Below are 16387 nucleotides of genomic sequence, written 5' to 3'. Positions count from 1 at the left end.
GGTGGTACACCCGGGAGAGACGGCGGGGTTGGCGCCCAGCGGACCACCGGGCCACCTGCTTCGCTACCAACATGACCGTCCCGTCTCCTGCTGGGCTGCACGGGGAGCGGACGCACACACACGTGCTCACACGTGTACACGTACACGCGCGCGCACACACACGTGCATCACACACTTGGGCACGCATTTACACACCCACACGTGCACGCACGCGTGCCCCCGTGCACGCACAGCTCTCAGGGTGGGGGACGGCCATGCCGCCTGCCCCCACGAAGAGGCCAGCTGGTGGCGGCAGAGGCTGGGAGCAGCTGGAAGGCAGTGCAAGGGGAGGGGGAGGGCCTGGTAAGCTCACCTGCAGGCTGTTATTCGTGACGGTATAGAAAGTCCACTATCACAGTTATGCTAGAAAAATATTACACTTCATAAAACCCATGTTTATTAAAAAAATCTATTCAGAAAGTCTGGAAAGCGTAATAAATATCGTAGAGTGGCCGCCCATCTCCAACATAAAATATAAAGCGTGAACGCGAGAGTCCCCTGTAAACACGGACGCGGGCAGGGACACAAAGTGCTGGCGGTGTCCTCGGGGGAGCGCGGGCTCGGCTGCAGCTGGCGGGTCCCTTCCTGGTGACGCCCTGAGCCCGTGGGTGGCTTCTCCTCATCACTCAGGACCTGCGGTGTCCTTTCCATTCTAGAATCCCACGGCTCTTGGAGAGGTGAGGCCACCAAACCACATGGGAGAGAACGAGTGCAGATCGGACCCCTCCTGTGCTGGAGGCACCCAGAGAAGCAAGGCCACCACCCCAGGTGGCGCTGGGTCACATCAGTCAGCAGGACGGGCTCGCGTCGGAGCCGTGACCACTCAGAGCCCTGACAGCCTTCCGCGCGGCCACACACGCGGGAAGTTTGAAATCACGACCGACTGCCCCTGGGGAACAAGTGAAATCTCACTCTTGCCCATTGTGACGTGGGGGACAGCATCGGGCAGAGCTCTCCCTCTGGGGGGTGCCAGGTGTTCCTCTTAAAGTGGGCAGGCGCCGGGGTGGATGGGACTACAGTGGGTGCCACGGAGGGGGACCGGCAGGGCCGAAGGCCTGAGACCCCGGGTTCGGGTTTATCACAACCATGTCTGTGGTTTTGGTGATCCAAGGGGGTCTGACTCTACAGGAGGGCAGGGCAGCCAGTTAAGTTGCTGGGCTGTCACACCACGTGTGCAAATCCCGCAAGGCCTTGCGTGAATGGTGGAGGTGCCCCGTACAGGTGAATAACGCGGTGATGGCACCTTCATTCACATACCGACTGCCGGTTAGGAAGCCCAGCCACTGGCTACTTGAGACTTAAGCCAGTTCAATTAAACACAGGCTCTCAGCTTCTCTAGGCTGCCTCTCTGCAGAAGGGTTTCAAGTACCACTTTGTTTGCACAAGGGCGAGGGCGTGGAGGTATCTCAGGGCATTCGAGTTGGTTTAGCAGAGAGTGGGGAACAGCCGGGGTGCCCTGCCACGGGCGGGGTCCGCTGAGGGGCGAGTCCCGGGGTCCCCAAGCCCAGGACAGAGGCCCAGGCGGCTGATGGACCAACCGTTGCCTGTGCGGCAAACACAAGATACAAGGACAGCTGTCGATTTCTGGGAGGGCAAAATCTGTGACCTGGGACCACCCAGGTTTTCCTAAGTTTCTAATAACAGACAAAATAGTTCTGACCTAAAACAAAACTATTGTGGGTGGAAATCTTTTGAGCCTTGGGAAAAAGCACTTTCTATTGAGAAATATGTGAAGTGCCCAAGAGGGCTTTGTGGGAAAACAGGTACATGAATGAGTCCCCACCTTTTTATTCCTTGTAGTTCTGAGGAAAAAAAAAAAGAAGGCTCATGGGGTAATTAAAGCTTCTGTGATACATTTATATTTTCAGGTCTGAAAACCATTAGACCAAGCTAGGGAGCTATTTTTTAGAAGGCGGCATTGTTTTTGTTTTTGTCGGTTGAGTTGGGTACCAGAGTGAGTTGAAATGGAGAGACTTTCAAAAATCGTCTTCTTGGTGAAAACCCGGCTGAGGCCAACAGGTGCTCCCCCTCCCCCCGAGGGCAGGGGGTGCCCAGCAATGCCGGCCAGTCACAGCACGGTGGGCAAGGGCCCTCCGGTCAGCCGGCCGGTGGGCCCCTGGTTTGGGGCCGGCTGGGAGGACACAGGCCTCTGTCCTCCAGGCCCCGGCGGTGGCTCGCCCTGCAACACACCCACTCCTGTGTTCACACGCCCCGGGGGACACATTAAATATCCCTGACATGTCAGGTGAGGGCAGACCTGTGCAACAGAAACACAAAGCACGACACAAAAGCACAGCTTCCACACAGGGCGCCCCCGCGGGCGCCCCCGCTCGGCAACACGGCCTCTGCTCTCCTCCGGCCCCGGGCGGGGGGCAGGGGTCTCCAGGGGAGCCGAGAAGGGACTGACGGGAGGCACCCCAACTGAGGGTTCCCAGGGGCCACAGGGTTTCCATGAAAGGGGAAAGCCAGCCCCTCTCGGAAGCTCGGGGCGGCCGCGGCGACCCTGGAACCGGGGCAGGAGTGTGAAGCAGCCGCTCCTGCAGCCCCCGGTCCTCAGGAGAACGCGAAAACATGGGCACAAGTTGGGCTGGCTCCCTCCCGGGGACGGGAGCGGTTCTTGTGAAACGTGGCCACCGAGGCGAAGTTGCTGCTCCCGGAGCCGGGGTGGCCTCGCCCCATCAGATCTGCAACAGGAGAGAACACGGGGGCCTCAGTGCCAAGTGGGGGGCAATGAGACGAGGGCTCTTTGGATCATCTGGAGGGACCAGGCGTCTGCTCCTAGGTGCCCTGTGCCCACCGGTCACTCAGCCGTGGGCAGAGGCGCAGAAGCCGGGCCCCCAGGGCTCTGCCGTTAACTGTCACCTTCACACCGTGACACCTGGGCTGTGTGTGCCGGAAATCAGACCAGGTCACTGACTTTAAAACTGGAAAACATACGTCTCCATGGAAACACAAGCCATGACTGTGCAAGCCCCACAGGCTGGAGGAGCCTCCAGGCACTCGGCGCGGTCCGCGGAGGAAGGCCTCCGTCTGGTTGGCTGGGGGCGGAGGTGGCAAGGTGGGCGCAGCCAGGCGTCGGGAGGCCGCCCGCCTGGATCCTCTCCGGCTGCCCAAGAAGGTGCAGGATGAGCGGGCGCCGGGCTCGGCTACAGCCGCGTGGACGTGAGTCTCTTCATGCCCCGGCGCTGGGCCAGGCTGGAGGACAACACGGGCTCCAGCCGCGGGGCCTGGGGGGCTCTGTTCAGGGCGAAGTAGGTGGCGGCCATTGCTCCCTGCAACACAAGGGAGCGGCGGTGACGCGGTGCCGGCCCCCGACCCGGCCTGGGCCTCGCCGAGCCTGGGCTACGGGAGGCCTTCCTTCAGGACCATGGAGCACCGGCTCTCAATCATCAGGGTGTTGCTCTGATTGCCGTGTCCACCCGCCCCCGACCCCATCTGTGAACGGTGCGGTGACTGGGCTCCCAGGGAGCCCCGGGGTGAGGTCCTCCCGGCCCCCAATCTGCCCTGCGGCTGCTGGGTCCCTGGGGTGCCCTCCTGGCAATGGCACACCAGCTCTGCCGATCTTGAGGATCCGGGACCAACCTGGGTGACTGGGCCCCTCCTGGAGCAGCTCTAAACCCTCGGGTGGTCTTGAATGGGTGGCTCCCAGCAGGAGAACCCCAGCCGCTGCACACCTCCCAGAAAAGGGTCCACCCCTTCTGTGTTAACAGAAGTTGTCACTTATTCAGAGTCTGGCATGTGACTGCATGTATGGGATGAACCAAGTAACCGTAAATACACCTGGGATGCCTATCTGGGCCTGTTACTGGTTCCCTTCCGGCACCCCGTGACCCCTGGGGTTAGCCGTGCAGGTATCGGAGCAGCTCTCTGGAGTCCCCGCCCCCACCATTCTGCCGTGGGGACCCGCGGTCGGTACCTTCACCAAGTGGACGTCTTGTCTGCGGAGCTGGTTTGGGGACAGGTACTCTCTGTTCACAATCCACGGGTGTTTGAGGACTTGAACTGCTGTCAGGCGCTGGTGAGGATCCACGTGGAGCATCTTGGACACGACATCCTGTGGGGGGAGGGGAGTGAGTGCTGCTGCTCCTCAGAGGCTTCCCAGCAAAAGTCCTTTCCTCCTCCTCACGGCGAGACCTCACCACCGTGCTGAGAGTGAAGCTCCGCACCTGGGGCCGAACGTTTACCCCCGGGTTTATACACATGTGAATTTTTTTTTAAAGCTTTAACCATCGTCAACTTGGTGGATCACCCTAGGTTTATACAGTATTAAACATTTTATGTCTAAAGAGAAATCACATGTGGAAACGTTCAATAGCGGGTGTAAGTTACTGAAATATTATTTGCATAAAAACGATAATCTTCCAAAGGGAGAAGCTGAAATAATGACTATCCCACAGATATAAACCAATCATAACAATGTCCTCGGTTACATTTTATCACATATAATAAATATTACTATCCTCAAATCCACACATATTTGCTACAAATAATCACCAACTGTGGAATTAACAATCTGTTGCCGTTACCTGTGTCCAAAGGGGCTCATGTTCCATAGAGGTGATTTTCTTATTTGATTGTAATGTAATAGCAACAAAAACTCGTACAATGGGTTTAAAGACTGAGCTCCACTTTAGATTTACATGTGGCAATACATGCAAATGTGTGTACCTACATGTACACACACATACAATTAGAACTGTGATTTGCATCTGCATGGAATTCATGAGACTGTCTTCACTTGCTTGAGGCACCTGCCCTTGTGAGTCATCAGGGCTGTCCTTGGGGGAAAGCGGGTGAATATTACATCCCCGTCTTGTAGGTGAAGACGTGATGTGTATAGTTGTTCACCAGGTGCCCAAGGAAGAGCCTCGGCGAGAAGCCGTGCTTTTCCACTAGCCTCCTCTCCTTCTTTTATTGTTCCCATCACATTCCAAAATGAAATGAAATCAATTAGAGTATCTGTATAATGTGAAGTTGCATCACTCAACAGAATTTGTGGTCATCAACTGCAACAAAGAAATATTATACACTAATACAATATCCTTCTTCTACAGAGAAATACAATGCCTTTTAACATTTGATAACATTAACCTTGGTAACTTCTTGAAACAAATATCTCCTGGAAGGACTGTTCTCCCCATTTCCATGTGTAAAAAATGAAAGCAGGGAGACCTTTATTGACTTGCTCAAGACCTCACAGTAAGGAATTCCCTGGTGGTGCAGTGGTTAGGATTCTACACTGTCACTGCCGAGGGCAGGGGTTCAGTCTCTGGTTGGGGAACTAAGATCCTACAAGCTGCGTGGCAGGGCCAAAAAAAAAAAAAAAAGTAAAGCAGTGTGTTTTTATACAGTGCATGCAGGAGGCGGATAAAGTATTATAAAAACATACAAATCCGTAGGCTTTGCCTGTTTTCGGAGGATTGTAGGTTTTGTTGTGTGGTGAGCACAGAGGGGGGAAAGGCACAGGGGAATGAGAGAGGGGAAGATATGGCAGGGAAGGAGCAGGAAGAGGTCAGCAAAACGTCCTGGGAGGCAGCGAAGCCCTCTCCCTGCAGCTGTGACCTTGGTAATGTGTCCTGTACCTGACGAACTCCTTTCCTGCCACCTTTTCCATGCCCCCCACTCCTGATTGAAATCACCTCTCAAAGAAACCACCAGCACCCAAGTCCTGGTCTGTGGCTCTACTGTGGGAACCGGAACTAAGACAATTCCCATACCCATTCAAAACAGAGCGGATGGAAGGAGCAACGCGGGTGTCAGGACGCGACACAGGGGAAGTGCTCACTAAATGCCAGCTGCCATGACCTCCAGCATCACCTCCACCACTTCCTCCACCATCACCTCCACCATGACCTCCACCATCTCCTCCACCACTTCCTCCACCATCACCTCCACCATGACCTCCACCATCTCCTCCACCACTTCCTCCACCATGACCTCCACCATGACCTCCACCACTTCCTCCACCATGACCTTCACCATGACCTCCGCCACTTCCTCCACCATAACCTTCACAATCACCTCCACCGTTCCCACCATCTCCTCCACCATGACCTCCAACATCTCCTCCACCACTTCCTCCACCATGACCTTCACCATGACCTCCACCACTTCCTCCACCATGACCTTCACCATGACCTCCACCACTTCCTCCACCATGACCTTCACCATCACCTCCATAATTTCTCATCATCTCCTCCACCATCACCTCCACCATGACCTCCACCATCACCTCCACCATGACCTCCACCATCACCTCCACCATGACCTTCACCATGACCTCCACCACTTCCTCCACCATGACCTTCACAATCACCTCCACCGTTCCCACCATCTCCTCCACCATGACCTCCACCATCTCCTCCACCACTTCCTCTACCATGACCTTCACCATTCCCATCATCTCCACCATGACCTTCACCACCATATCCACCATCTCCTCCACCATGACCTTCACCATCACCTCCATAATTTCTCATCTCCTCCACCATGACCTCCACCATGACCTTCACCATCACCTCCATCATCTCCTCTGCCATCTCCACCATCCTCTTCACCACCTTCATCACCTCCATCATCTCCTCCACCATCACTGTATGAGGTCATACAGAGATGGTAATGGCAGAGCTGGAATCAGAACCCCAGAATTTCTCCTCCTCTGGTCATTTTATAGAAACACAGGAAATAGACTGTTGATGCTGTTTCTTACTGTGGTTGGACTATAATTTACTATTTGATTAGAGAGGAATTCCAAGTCTGATGGACAGAGAAACAGGCCTGGTCACAAATGGTGCAGCTGCAGAGAAGCCCCAGTTCAAAGTATTTTTTAATAACAGAAATACACCCCTGTACCAGAGCTCTACTTGATCAGTCTGCGAACACTCAGGGCAATCATTTTGCAACATCCCTAAAAGTGTGATGGTTAATTTTCTGCGTCAACTTGGTTAGGCCATGGTACCCAGTGTTTGGTCAAACACCCGTCTGTTTTATAATAATTATAAATGGAGTACAATCTTTAAAACTTGTGAATCACTATGTTGTACACCTGAAACTTACATAATGAACTATACTTCAATGAAAAAAAAGAAAAACAAAACAAAACAAAAAACACTCATCTAGAGAACTTCCTGGTGGTCCAGTGGTTAGGACTCTGCCCTTTCACTGCCGAGGGTGCAGGTTCGATTCCTGGTTGGGGAAGTAAGATCTCACAGGCCGTGTGGTGAGGCCAACCCACCCCTCCCACCCCCCAAAAAAAAAGAACCAGTAGTGGTCTAGATGTTTCTGTGAAGGTGACATTAACAATTAAATCTGTCAACTTCTCCATAATGTGTGTGGGCCTCATCCAATCAGTTGAGGGTCTTAAGTGAAAAAAGACTGAAGTCCCCGAGGAAAAGGGAATTCTGCCAGAAGACGGCCTTTGTACTAGAGTTGCAACATCTACTCTTCCCTGAGTCTCCAGGCTTCTGGCCTGCCCTATAGATTTTGGACTTGCCTCCACAATTCCATAAAAATAAATCTCTCATCCTCTGTCTTAGTCTCTCTCTGTCTCTGTCTCTATACATACACATCCTATTGGTTCTGTATCTCTGGAGAACTCTAATACACCAAGACTGTAGAAAATGTGAAAAGTGCTATGAAATATTTTTGCAAAATTTCTTTTTTTTAGCTGTGTGTCTTAAAAAAATCTATGAGTATAAAATATCTATATTATTTACACAAAAAGTATCCTCTAGTATTCCTCAAAGATAAAATGGTGACTGCAGAATCTCCATACCTAAGAAGTAAGAGCACTGGGCCATGTCCTCACCTTTGCCGCGTCAGATATGGAATCCCAGTTTCCCCCGGAAAGGGCGTACTTCCCGCTGCTAATCCTTGCCAAGATATCCTCAGGGGTATCATCCGGTCCGTTTGCAAAAGGGGTAAATCTGTGTGATGAGAGAATTTGTGGTAATGAGCTTCCATTTTATAGTCCAAGATAAAGTTCTTTTTGCCTCTTTGTTGTAAAAAGAATAATTTTTTCTTTCCCATCATGCCCCAAATCCAGGATTCATGGTAAAGTGTAATTTATTTCTTACTGCTGTGTCTCTTTTCCTTACTCAGCCAGTGAAGAAAGTTCTGTGGACCCAAGGATGAGCCTTTCTGGACCGTTTCTGGCTTCCCTGGTGACAGTGTGGTACAGTGGTTTGCCTGGTGATGCGGTTTCCATGGTGACAGAGTGGTATATAGTGGATGGGAGCCTGGGATTTGAAGTCTGAGAGACCCATGGTCGATCTATTACCAACTCTGGCTTCTCTGGCAAATGAATTTTTTGAACCTCAATTGCAAAATGGGCAGAATAATACACTCGCAGGGGTCTACAGCAGCGGTACGCACAAACACACACAAAATGCAAATGGTTCTTGCCCTACTGTAAGTGTGTGATAGATGTTTATCATCACCCCTTCACATAAACCAGGGTGGGTCAATGTAGCCTCCCCAAAAAGGAAATTATATGTAATCCTAACGCACTTCCTTCAGTGGCAGGGTTTGTACTCCTAGTTTATGTATTGACAAAGTAAGCACCAGAAGAATCACAAAGTGTGGCATTGGGGAGAAACTGCAGGGCCTCCTCTGCTATTGCAGTCCTCAGGGCACGGCCCCAGGCTCACCGGGGCTCCCCGCTCCACTGCGACACTAGTCACTGACTGACTAGGAAACACCTCACTGAGGCCACGCCCAAAGCAGGCCATTCTCAGTCGCTCTTGTGATTCACCCGGGAGCAGAACTAGTGAGGGTGAATCTATGACCCGGAGCCTGGGCTGCCTGCCTCTTCGAGACGCTGCTGCTTCCTGGCTCGAGAAGATGTTTGTGAGGAAAGATGCTGTGACCTCTGCAGAGGACGCGTGGTGCAGAGGTGAGAACGTGGACCCGCGGTCAGAGGCTTGGGTTTTTGTTGATGAGCTGAGCTGAGCTGTGGAGCCCCAGTTCCCGAATTCCAGAGACACACTTGAATGACAAGGCATGACTTCCTGCCCTTGCTCTCTGGTTTTCCCGCAGGGGCCTCGGGAGACTGAACTCAAGGCCTGTAGGTATGGGCCCACACCCGTGCTCAGGGACAGGCCCACAAGGGCCAGCAGCCTCGGCAGGGGTTCCCTGAGCACCGACACCCACGTGAGGGTTTGCGTTACCCCGCCAGCATGGTGTACAGCAGGATCCCCAGACTCCAGATGTCACAAGCCGCGTCATAGCCTTGCCGCTTCAGGACCTGCCAGGGGAAAAGCAGACGACGGATAAGCACTTGGCAGGGAAAATTCAAGGTCACAGCATGTTGCTGTGATGGGTCCATAACCCCGGCGGGGGTCGGGGGGATGGCTGGGGATGCGGGGTGACTTCAGTGGGACTGTCGCTTATCGCCGCAAAGCCAACCCTAATTCTGTGCAGTAGGATTCCCCAAAGACCCGCGCACACAGGGAGCCCTGGCTCTTGCCAGATACATGACAGACTGAAAAGGAAACAGTTTTTTTTTAAGGCAGAAGAATTTGGGGAGTCCCCTGGTGGTCTTGTGGTTAGGATTCCGGGCTTTCACTACGGTGGCCCAGGTTCAATCCTTGGTCGGGGAACTGAGATCCTGCAAGCCGTGCGGTGTGGCAAAAACCAAAACCAAACAAAAACGAAAACAAAACAGAAGAATTTTTTTTACTCTGGTAAAATATACTTAGCATAACATTTCCCATCTTTGCCGCTTTTAGGCGTACGGTTGAGTGATACGAGGTACCTTCATGTTGCTGGGCAGCTGTCAGCATCACCCGTCCACACAACTCTTTTCCTTTTGCAAAACTGAAGCTCTGTCCCCATGAAACAACAACTCCCCCTCCCCTCCCCCCAGCCCCTGGGAACCACCATTTAACTTTCTGTCTCTATGAATTTGCCAACTCTAGGTCCCTCATGTAAGAGGAATCACATAATTGTCCTTTTCTTCCTGGCGTATCACACTCAACACAGTGTCCTCAAGGTTCATCCATGTTGTGGCGTAGGACAGGATTTCCCTCGTGCTTAAGGCTAATATTCCACTGTAACGTCCATCCATCAATGGACACTTGGCTTGTTTCCACCTTTTCGCTGCTGTGAACATGGTGGACAGACGTGTTTTTGCCTCTGCTTTCAACTCTTCTGGGTTTGTACCCAGAGGTGGAGTTGCTTGGCCACCTGGTAATTCTGTGTTTGAGTTTCTGAGGACTAGTTAACACGTGAGAGTGTTCATGTCCCAGGATTACACACTTCAGGGGAGGGCAATCCTCTGATACGTTTACCGTTGAATAACAATAAAGAAAGCAGCACAGGCACTCCGGGTGACTTCAGGTTATTGGACTGACATTGAACGTGAAGTCAGGAGAGCCATGTTCAATTTCCTTAGACACAAGGGCTGGGATCTTTGTACCTCAGGCGTGGTGCCTGCAGCATGGCAGGTCACCGAGGCGTGTGAACAGACCAAGCATTCGGTGTTCAAGCCCTTGCCCATGTTCACTAGCTGAGTGATCTTCAAAGTCCCTTCAACACATGGAGTCCGTTTTTTTTTTTGAATCTGTGAGGTGTTTGTGGCTAACAGTATCTACCCTGCCCACTCCATGTGGCATAGGAGGATAAAAGCAAAAAATACTGGTAAAAGTGCTCAGTAAATGGTAAAGTAATATACCAACGTAAGGTAGTCTCTAGTCACTAAAACTAATACTATTAACGTTAGTAGTGATCAAATAAGGCAATAATATTGCTCAAATAGAACCAGATTTTCTTAAAGGGGCTACAGGTAGCATCTGGACAGCCTAATGATGGCCCCAGCTGCATATCCATCCGTATCCTGGCAGGCATGTGGACATCTTCCTCGTGGACCACTGGCCGTGGTCACCTTGTGGACCCCACCTGGGTCACCTCTCAGCTCACAGACTGGCCACTAGGGGTCAGCATGCCTCTCTCTTAGGACTTTCTGTACTTGTCACTGCACCCACCAGGGCCACTCTGGAGCAGCTTCACCAACCACCAGAAGGATCCACGCAGAACCTAATGTCTGTTTTCATTCCTGACCTCCCCCCCGCCCCCATCAGCAATGTCAGCCTCTTCTGTTTCCACTCCTGCTCTCACCAGCATCTCAGGTTTGGTTGCTTTTCTAAAAAGCAAGAAAGTGGATTTGTCTTCACAAACACATCAGTGACTTCAGGACCTACCGGAAACGATCCCCAGGAGGCTGAAAAGGGCACAGCACATACGAGATGTGCCGCCGAGGCCTCTGATGCCCTGAGAAGAGGGAGTGGGAGGGAGGGGCCCTCAGGATTCACGTGCGTCTCATCCACAAATCTCGGCGGAAGCCTAACGTTCAGTCCCATAGCACCTGACTCGCTTCTGGGGCTTTGGAAAACAATCTGGAGCAAGAACTCTGGCACCAAGTAAGTCCACGCACATGCACTCTCTCCTGGTGCAGCTGCTGGGTAGATTTCTGATCCCAGGTGACCCACTGGCTCCCCTCCCGGTTGTAGGAGAGACTGACGCATTATTTCTCACCGTAACTCCTAACGGACAGGCAGATTTGATCGAAGTCGTCTAGAGCACGACAATTCCACATGCAAACCTCACCTTTACAAATTTTACGAATAGGAAATAAAATGATAAAATAACTTGTGTTTGAGCAAAAAAAGACCGAAGCTTCTCACTTCTACCCTCTAGAATTACTGCTGACTCCAATACACCAAACTGTGCAGTGACTTTGAAAGTAGGAAAGGGCCGTCTCCCCGCTGGCTCAGTGGTCCTCTCACCTCCGGGGCAACGAAGTTGGCTGTGTAGCAGGGGGTCATCAGCAGCCCATTCTCGGCTCGCAGCTGCTTGGCAAACCCGAAGTCACAGATTCGGATGGATTCGGGGTTTCCAGACTCGTCCATATACAGAATATTGCTCGGCTTCAGGTCCCGGTGAACAACCTGGAGAGGCAGGAGGAATTACGCCTGAGCTGGGGCCCAGGCTGGAGCAGGAGAGAGAAGCGGGGATGCACTCAGGAGATAAGGGCTTATTTGGAGTTGTTTATTCTGGGCAGGTCCTGAGGCAGGAAGCAATCGGCTGGGATGCTCTAATCTCTGTAGGTCCTCCCCCCTCTCCTTCTCTCACACTGACACTCAAAAATCGAGGACCCCGCCTAAGCCCCTTGGATGGTGAGTGAGTATTTGGATGAATAAATAAGTAAGCATGTGTCCAAGATCAGGGAGGCCCGCTGGGGCCATCACACAGAGACAGTGGTGGTGAGCTCAGTAACATGGACGGAAGATTTCTAAAGATAAACGTCTGCCGTGCGATGCCACGTTCCAGCGCGCAGGTGCCGGGCACCCCAGCGGGTGATGCAGACAAGAAGCCTCTGTCATGTGCACATGGCCAGTGGACAGAAACCCGAGAGCCGCATCTGTGCGGAGTGAGCCGCAGGGCGCTCTGAGCACCAAGGATGGGGCCAGCGGTACCTCAGAGCACAGCAGCTATTTAGCTATTTAGGGCACAAAGCGGTTTCTTCTGAAGGGGACAGAGGCCGATTGTAAGAACATGTGTTGTGCCTGCATGTGGCTTGGGGCCCACGTGTCTCATTGTCCTGCTAATACCCAGGGAGAGGACAGAGAAGGGAGATTAAAGGGCCACGGCCGGCAGCCGGCTTACAGCGGCTCCGATGGCCGGGAAACAAAAGACTTTGTTTCCAGGTCTATTGCCCCACCTCGTGCAACAGAAGTCAATCTGCAAAACCATCATCAGAAGGGCTGCTTCTACAGTCTGACCGTCCTGGGAAATGACCATCGTGCGGCCCTGGAGGAATGTCCTGGTCAGACGGGGCTGCATTTTAAAAGCTGACAGGCACACGTGCACGGCTGGCCAGGGAAGCACTGCTGCTTCCTGGGAGGTGCTGAGAAGGTGGAGGTCCAGGGCTGAGGGCAAGGGGTCTAGAAGCATGGTGCTGGGTTAAAACCCGGCTCTGTGTGCAGCTCTGGGCGCGATACCCAACCCTTCTGTGCTCTGGTCTCCTCATCGGTGAAATGGGTGTGATCCAGAGTCTAGAACTGCCCAGACGAAGGGCTTAGAGCAGCACCTGGAACCCTCAGCAGTCACTGCCATTTTGTCACCATATCCCTTGGCACTGGTGGAGGAATTCAATTCTAAATAGGGCAACTGATGAACATTCCAAGTTTTCCTTTATCAAGCCCAAACTACTTTTTTGCTATACCTGGTCTCGGTGAATTTAATTTCTTGACCTAGCTCCTGGGCACACAGCGTGTGTGTCTAAAATCATTCAGACCCAAGAGGGACGGCTGTGATTCTCAAGGAAGACGAGGACACCCGAGTTCCCAGCTCCTGAGCCCGTGGACTCCCAGCGCCCCTGGGTCCCGCTCTCCCTCTGTCCTCCTCCCCGCGGGGCTGCCTGGGGGGCGTGGCCTTACCCCCTGGGAGTGGAGGTAGTCCATGGTCTTGGTGACGGTGCACAGCACGTCGCTGGCTTCCCGCTCCGAGAAGTACCTCTGCCGCAGGATGCGGTCCAGCAGCTCCCCGCCCCGCATCAGCTCCATCACCAGGTACACGAACTTCCCGTCGTCGTAGACCTGGGGGTGGGGCAGGAGAGCACACAGGCCTCAGGGACCTCGCGGTCACCCTTGCGGGCCTGCTGGCCACTGGGAAGGAGGGGCCACCCCGGCAGGGGCAGGGGGCGCCGCAGTGCATAGAGCCTGGAGTCCCAGTGCTCGGGAGCAGACACAAGACTTCTGTAGAAAATGAGTGAGGATTTTCTAGTCATGCCAGACAAGGCTCTTATTGGGAAAAAAAAAAAGCTTTAATGACCTGCTGCTGGGCAGGGCATGGCTCAGCAGGGCTGAGAGCTGCATGGATGGATTTAGCTGCAGTGAACCCTGGTACTGCCCCGCCTCCAGGAGAGCGATGTTCAGAGACTGACAACGCGACGCTGGCCCAGCCCCGGGTGGCAGCGTTCTCCAGGGCCGCGCTTTTCAAACCTTACCGAGCAGGGTGACAGGCCGGCCCGGACCCAGCAGGTCTGGGGTTGGTGGGGAGCCTGACCCCGGCGGCCCTCTACGCTGCTGTGCCCTGTGCGGGGGACAAGCCCTGGGAGTCCGGGAGGAGAGAAGGTAGGAGGGCTGATCTGCTTTTATTTCAGAAAAGCAGTAGATAAAGAGAGCTTTAGTCATACTAGCGTTAATCTCCTGAACTTAAAAGACAAACCAAACCAACAAGCTCTGGGTCTCCGTCAGGCCAATGGCCCAGCAGAGGGGCCGCCCAAGTGCTGAGAAGAACCAGAGAGAAATGGAGCAAAGCACCTAAAAACAGTGACTTTCTAGCTTCCAAGTCAATGATTTCAGAACAAATCACTAAGACAATCTGGCTGGCACGGAGCTCTATAAAGGATGTAAAGTTGATCTTGTTGTATTTATTTCTGAGTTTATGATCAAATGCTCTGCTTTCCAGAATGTGCCCGGGTGACATCACTCATCCCAAACCCAGCCAGAGCTCTTCGGGAGTTTTCAAATTCGCTGATTTCTGTTTGCGGGTCTTCGCAAAACACGACAAAGGAAACAGCAAGGGGACTGATCTCGTGCGGGGGGGCTGACTGTGACCCACAGGGATGTGGCTGGGCTTCACTTTAAGCTTTGTTCACACAAGGCCTGTTCCACGCTTTCCTCAGAATTGACTTGGCATTTGGAAGGCCTCTTACTCCAGGCATTTGTGGGGCCCGAAGGAAACTGAGGTGGCCCCAGTATTTTGAGGTTTGGGGTTCACGATGCTGGGATCGCTCTGGAGTTGGAGAGGAAGATGAGGCTCTCTCCCCTGCCTGACCCCAGAGGCCCAGCCCTAGGCCCCTGTGGATGCTGCCAGGTGCATCCAACTGGCTCCAGCATGACTGGTCCCTGCTCCCTTCCCCTCTTTCAGGGATGAGGGCCACAGATCGCTCAGTCGGGAAAGCGAAGGAAGCTGGGAGGGGCTCCGGATCTGGAGTCTCAGAGCTGGAGCCCATCTCACGGGCCCCACGCTCTCCGTGACAGCGAGGTGAAACACACCTGGGTGAGAACCCACACCAGCTCTCTCTCCTCTTTCACACGTGCGCATTCTGTGATCTGGGAGTAGTGGGGTGCCATCAATAGGGGCTAATAAGCGGCCCGGCAGGTCGGGCTACCCAGCTTCTGGGGGACCCCGAGGTGTCTGGGCAGCAGCCCCCTCCGGCTCTGAGCTCCTGGGCGCCAGGAACAGCTGGTGAGCCGAGCAGCCAGTGTGCACCAAATCAACGGTGGCCTCTGGTGCCAGCCGGAGAGACACAAAGCACAAGCGACACCACCGTTGCACGAAGGCGCTTACGTCTTTGAGGGTGATGATGTTGGGGTGCTGGCCGTACCGCAGGAGGATCTCAATCTCTTCCGAGGGGTCCCTTTTACTCTTATCGATGATCTGAAACAAACAGAGGTGGACGTGAGGCTTCCAGCTGGCGCCTGCGGCTGGGACCCTTTCTGCCCCTCCTCCCCTCTGGCTCAAGCTCAACCAAGATAACCCACAACTGCTTAGAAATTCACGGCAATCCTTGCTTTCCCAATGAGCAGAAGAGACTGACATTAAAAAAAAAGAGAGCACCTGCCTCCAGACACTAATTTTAAGCTATGACAGGGCTGGATGGAGAAGGGTGGGTTTGGGGAGCTCACACAGGCCCCACCGAGAACACAGAAGGTGCTCTTCCGCCACTTGCAGCGCAGGCTCTGGGCTGGCGGCCTGTGCCCCCTGCTCCGTCCAAAGCGGGCCTCCAGCTGCTGTGCGTCTCTCTCCCTGTTTGGTGGTCACACGCCGGCAACAAAGCGAGACCCAGCGTGGTTCTCACCAAGAGACGCCGCGGCGGTGTGCGTGCTGAGACCGCGCTGTGACTTACACATGCGGATGCTGCTTCTGGCTCCCGTCTCCTCCTCCTGGCACGTGTAGCCCAGGGCTTAGGGTGGCAGATAAAATCCTCTTACCCCATGAAAACAGATGGCTTCCAATCACAGGGTGTCATGAATGAAAGCCCACCTAGAGACAGGGGGTCACCTGTTGGTGGATAGTGACTAAAACCTCTGAGGATAGCTTCCTGGGCCCCAGCTCCTGCTTCTTACCGGGATGGAGCTGGCTGGGGAGGGGACCCCACTCAGGCGAAGACTACAGCACGTGTGTGGGAAACGACACTCAGAAGAGGAGGATCGTTTTTGTGCGTTAGTTTCACTCAAGTTCAAAACATTCGCCACGTGGAGGACGTGCAGTCATTTCACTGCTGGAGTACGAGGGAAGTTCACTTTCACTCTCTACCACGTCCCAGGCTCTGAGTGGAGGC

General features: G+C 53.5%; 1 protein-coding gene across 1 annotated transcript in view; it reads right to left on the bottom strand.

Annotated features, from left to right (window-relative positions):
* Positions 1 to 424: 424 nt before the first annotated feature.
* Positions 425 to 16387, bottom strand: part of RPS6KA2 (ribosomal protein S6 kinase A2) — a 162383-nt gene continuing 146420 nt past the window's right edge. Inside the window, exons 15-21 of the mRNA XM_060115437.1 lie at positions 15394 to 15483; positions 13476 to 13634; positions 11823 to 11984; positions 9207 to 9283; positions 7847 to 7964; positions 3956 to 4093; positions 425 to 3311 (exon numbers count right to left, since the gene is read on the bottom strand). Of these exons, the coding sequence (XP_059971420.1) occupies positions 3186 to 3311; positions 3956 to 4093; positions 7847 to 7964; positions 9207 to 9283; positions 11823 to 11984; positions 13476 to 13634; positions 15394 to 15483 (870 nt within the window). The 3' untranslated portion in view covers positions 425 to 3185. The remainder of the gene's footprint in view (positions 3312 to 3955; positions 4094 to 7846; positions 7965 to 9206; positions 9284 to 11822; positions 11985 to 13475; positions 13635 to 15393; positions 15484 to 16387) is intronic.

Source organism: Mesoplodon densirostris, chromosome 12 (assembly GCF_025265405.1).
Source record: "Mesoplodon densirostris isolate mMesDen1 chromosome 12, mMesDen1 primary haplotype, whole genome shotgun sequence".
Classification (NCBI taxonomy): domain Eukaryota; kingdom Metazoa; phylum Chordata; class Mammalia; order Artiodactyla; family Ziphiidae; genus Mesoplodon; species Mesoplodon densirostris.
The sequence above is the reverse complement of the archived record's forward strand: the minus strand, read 5'-3'. Positions and strand labels throughout refer to the sequence as shown.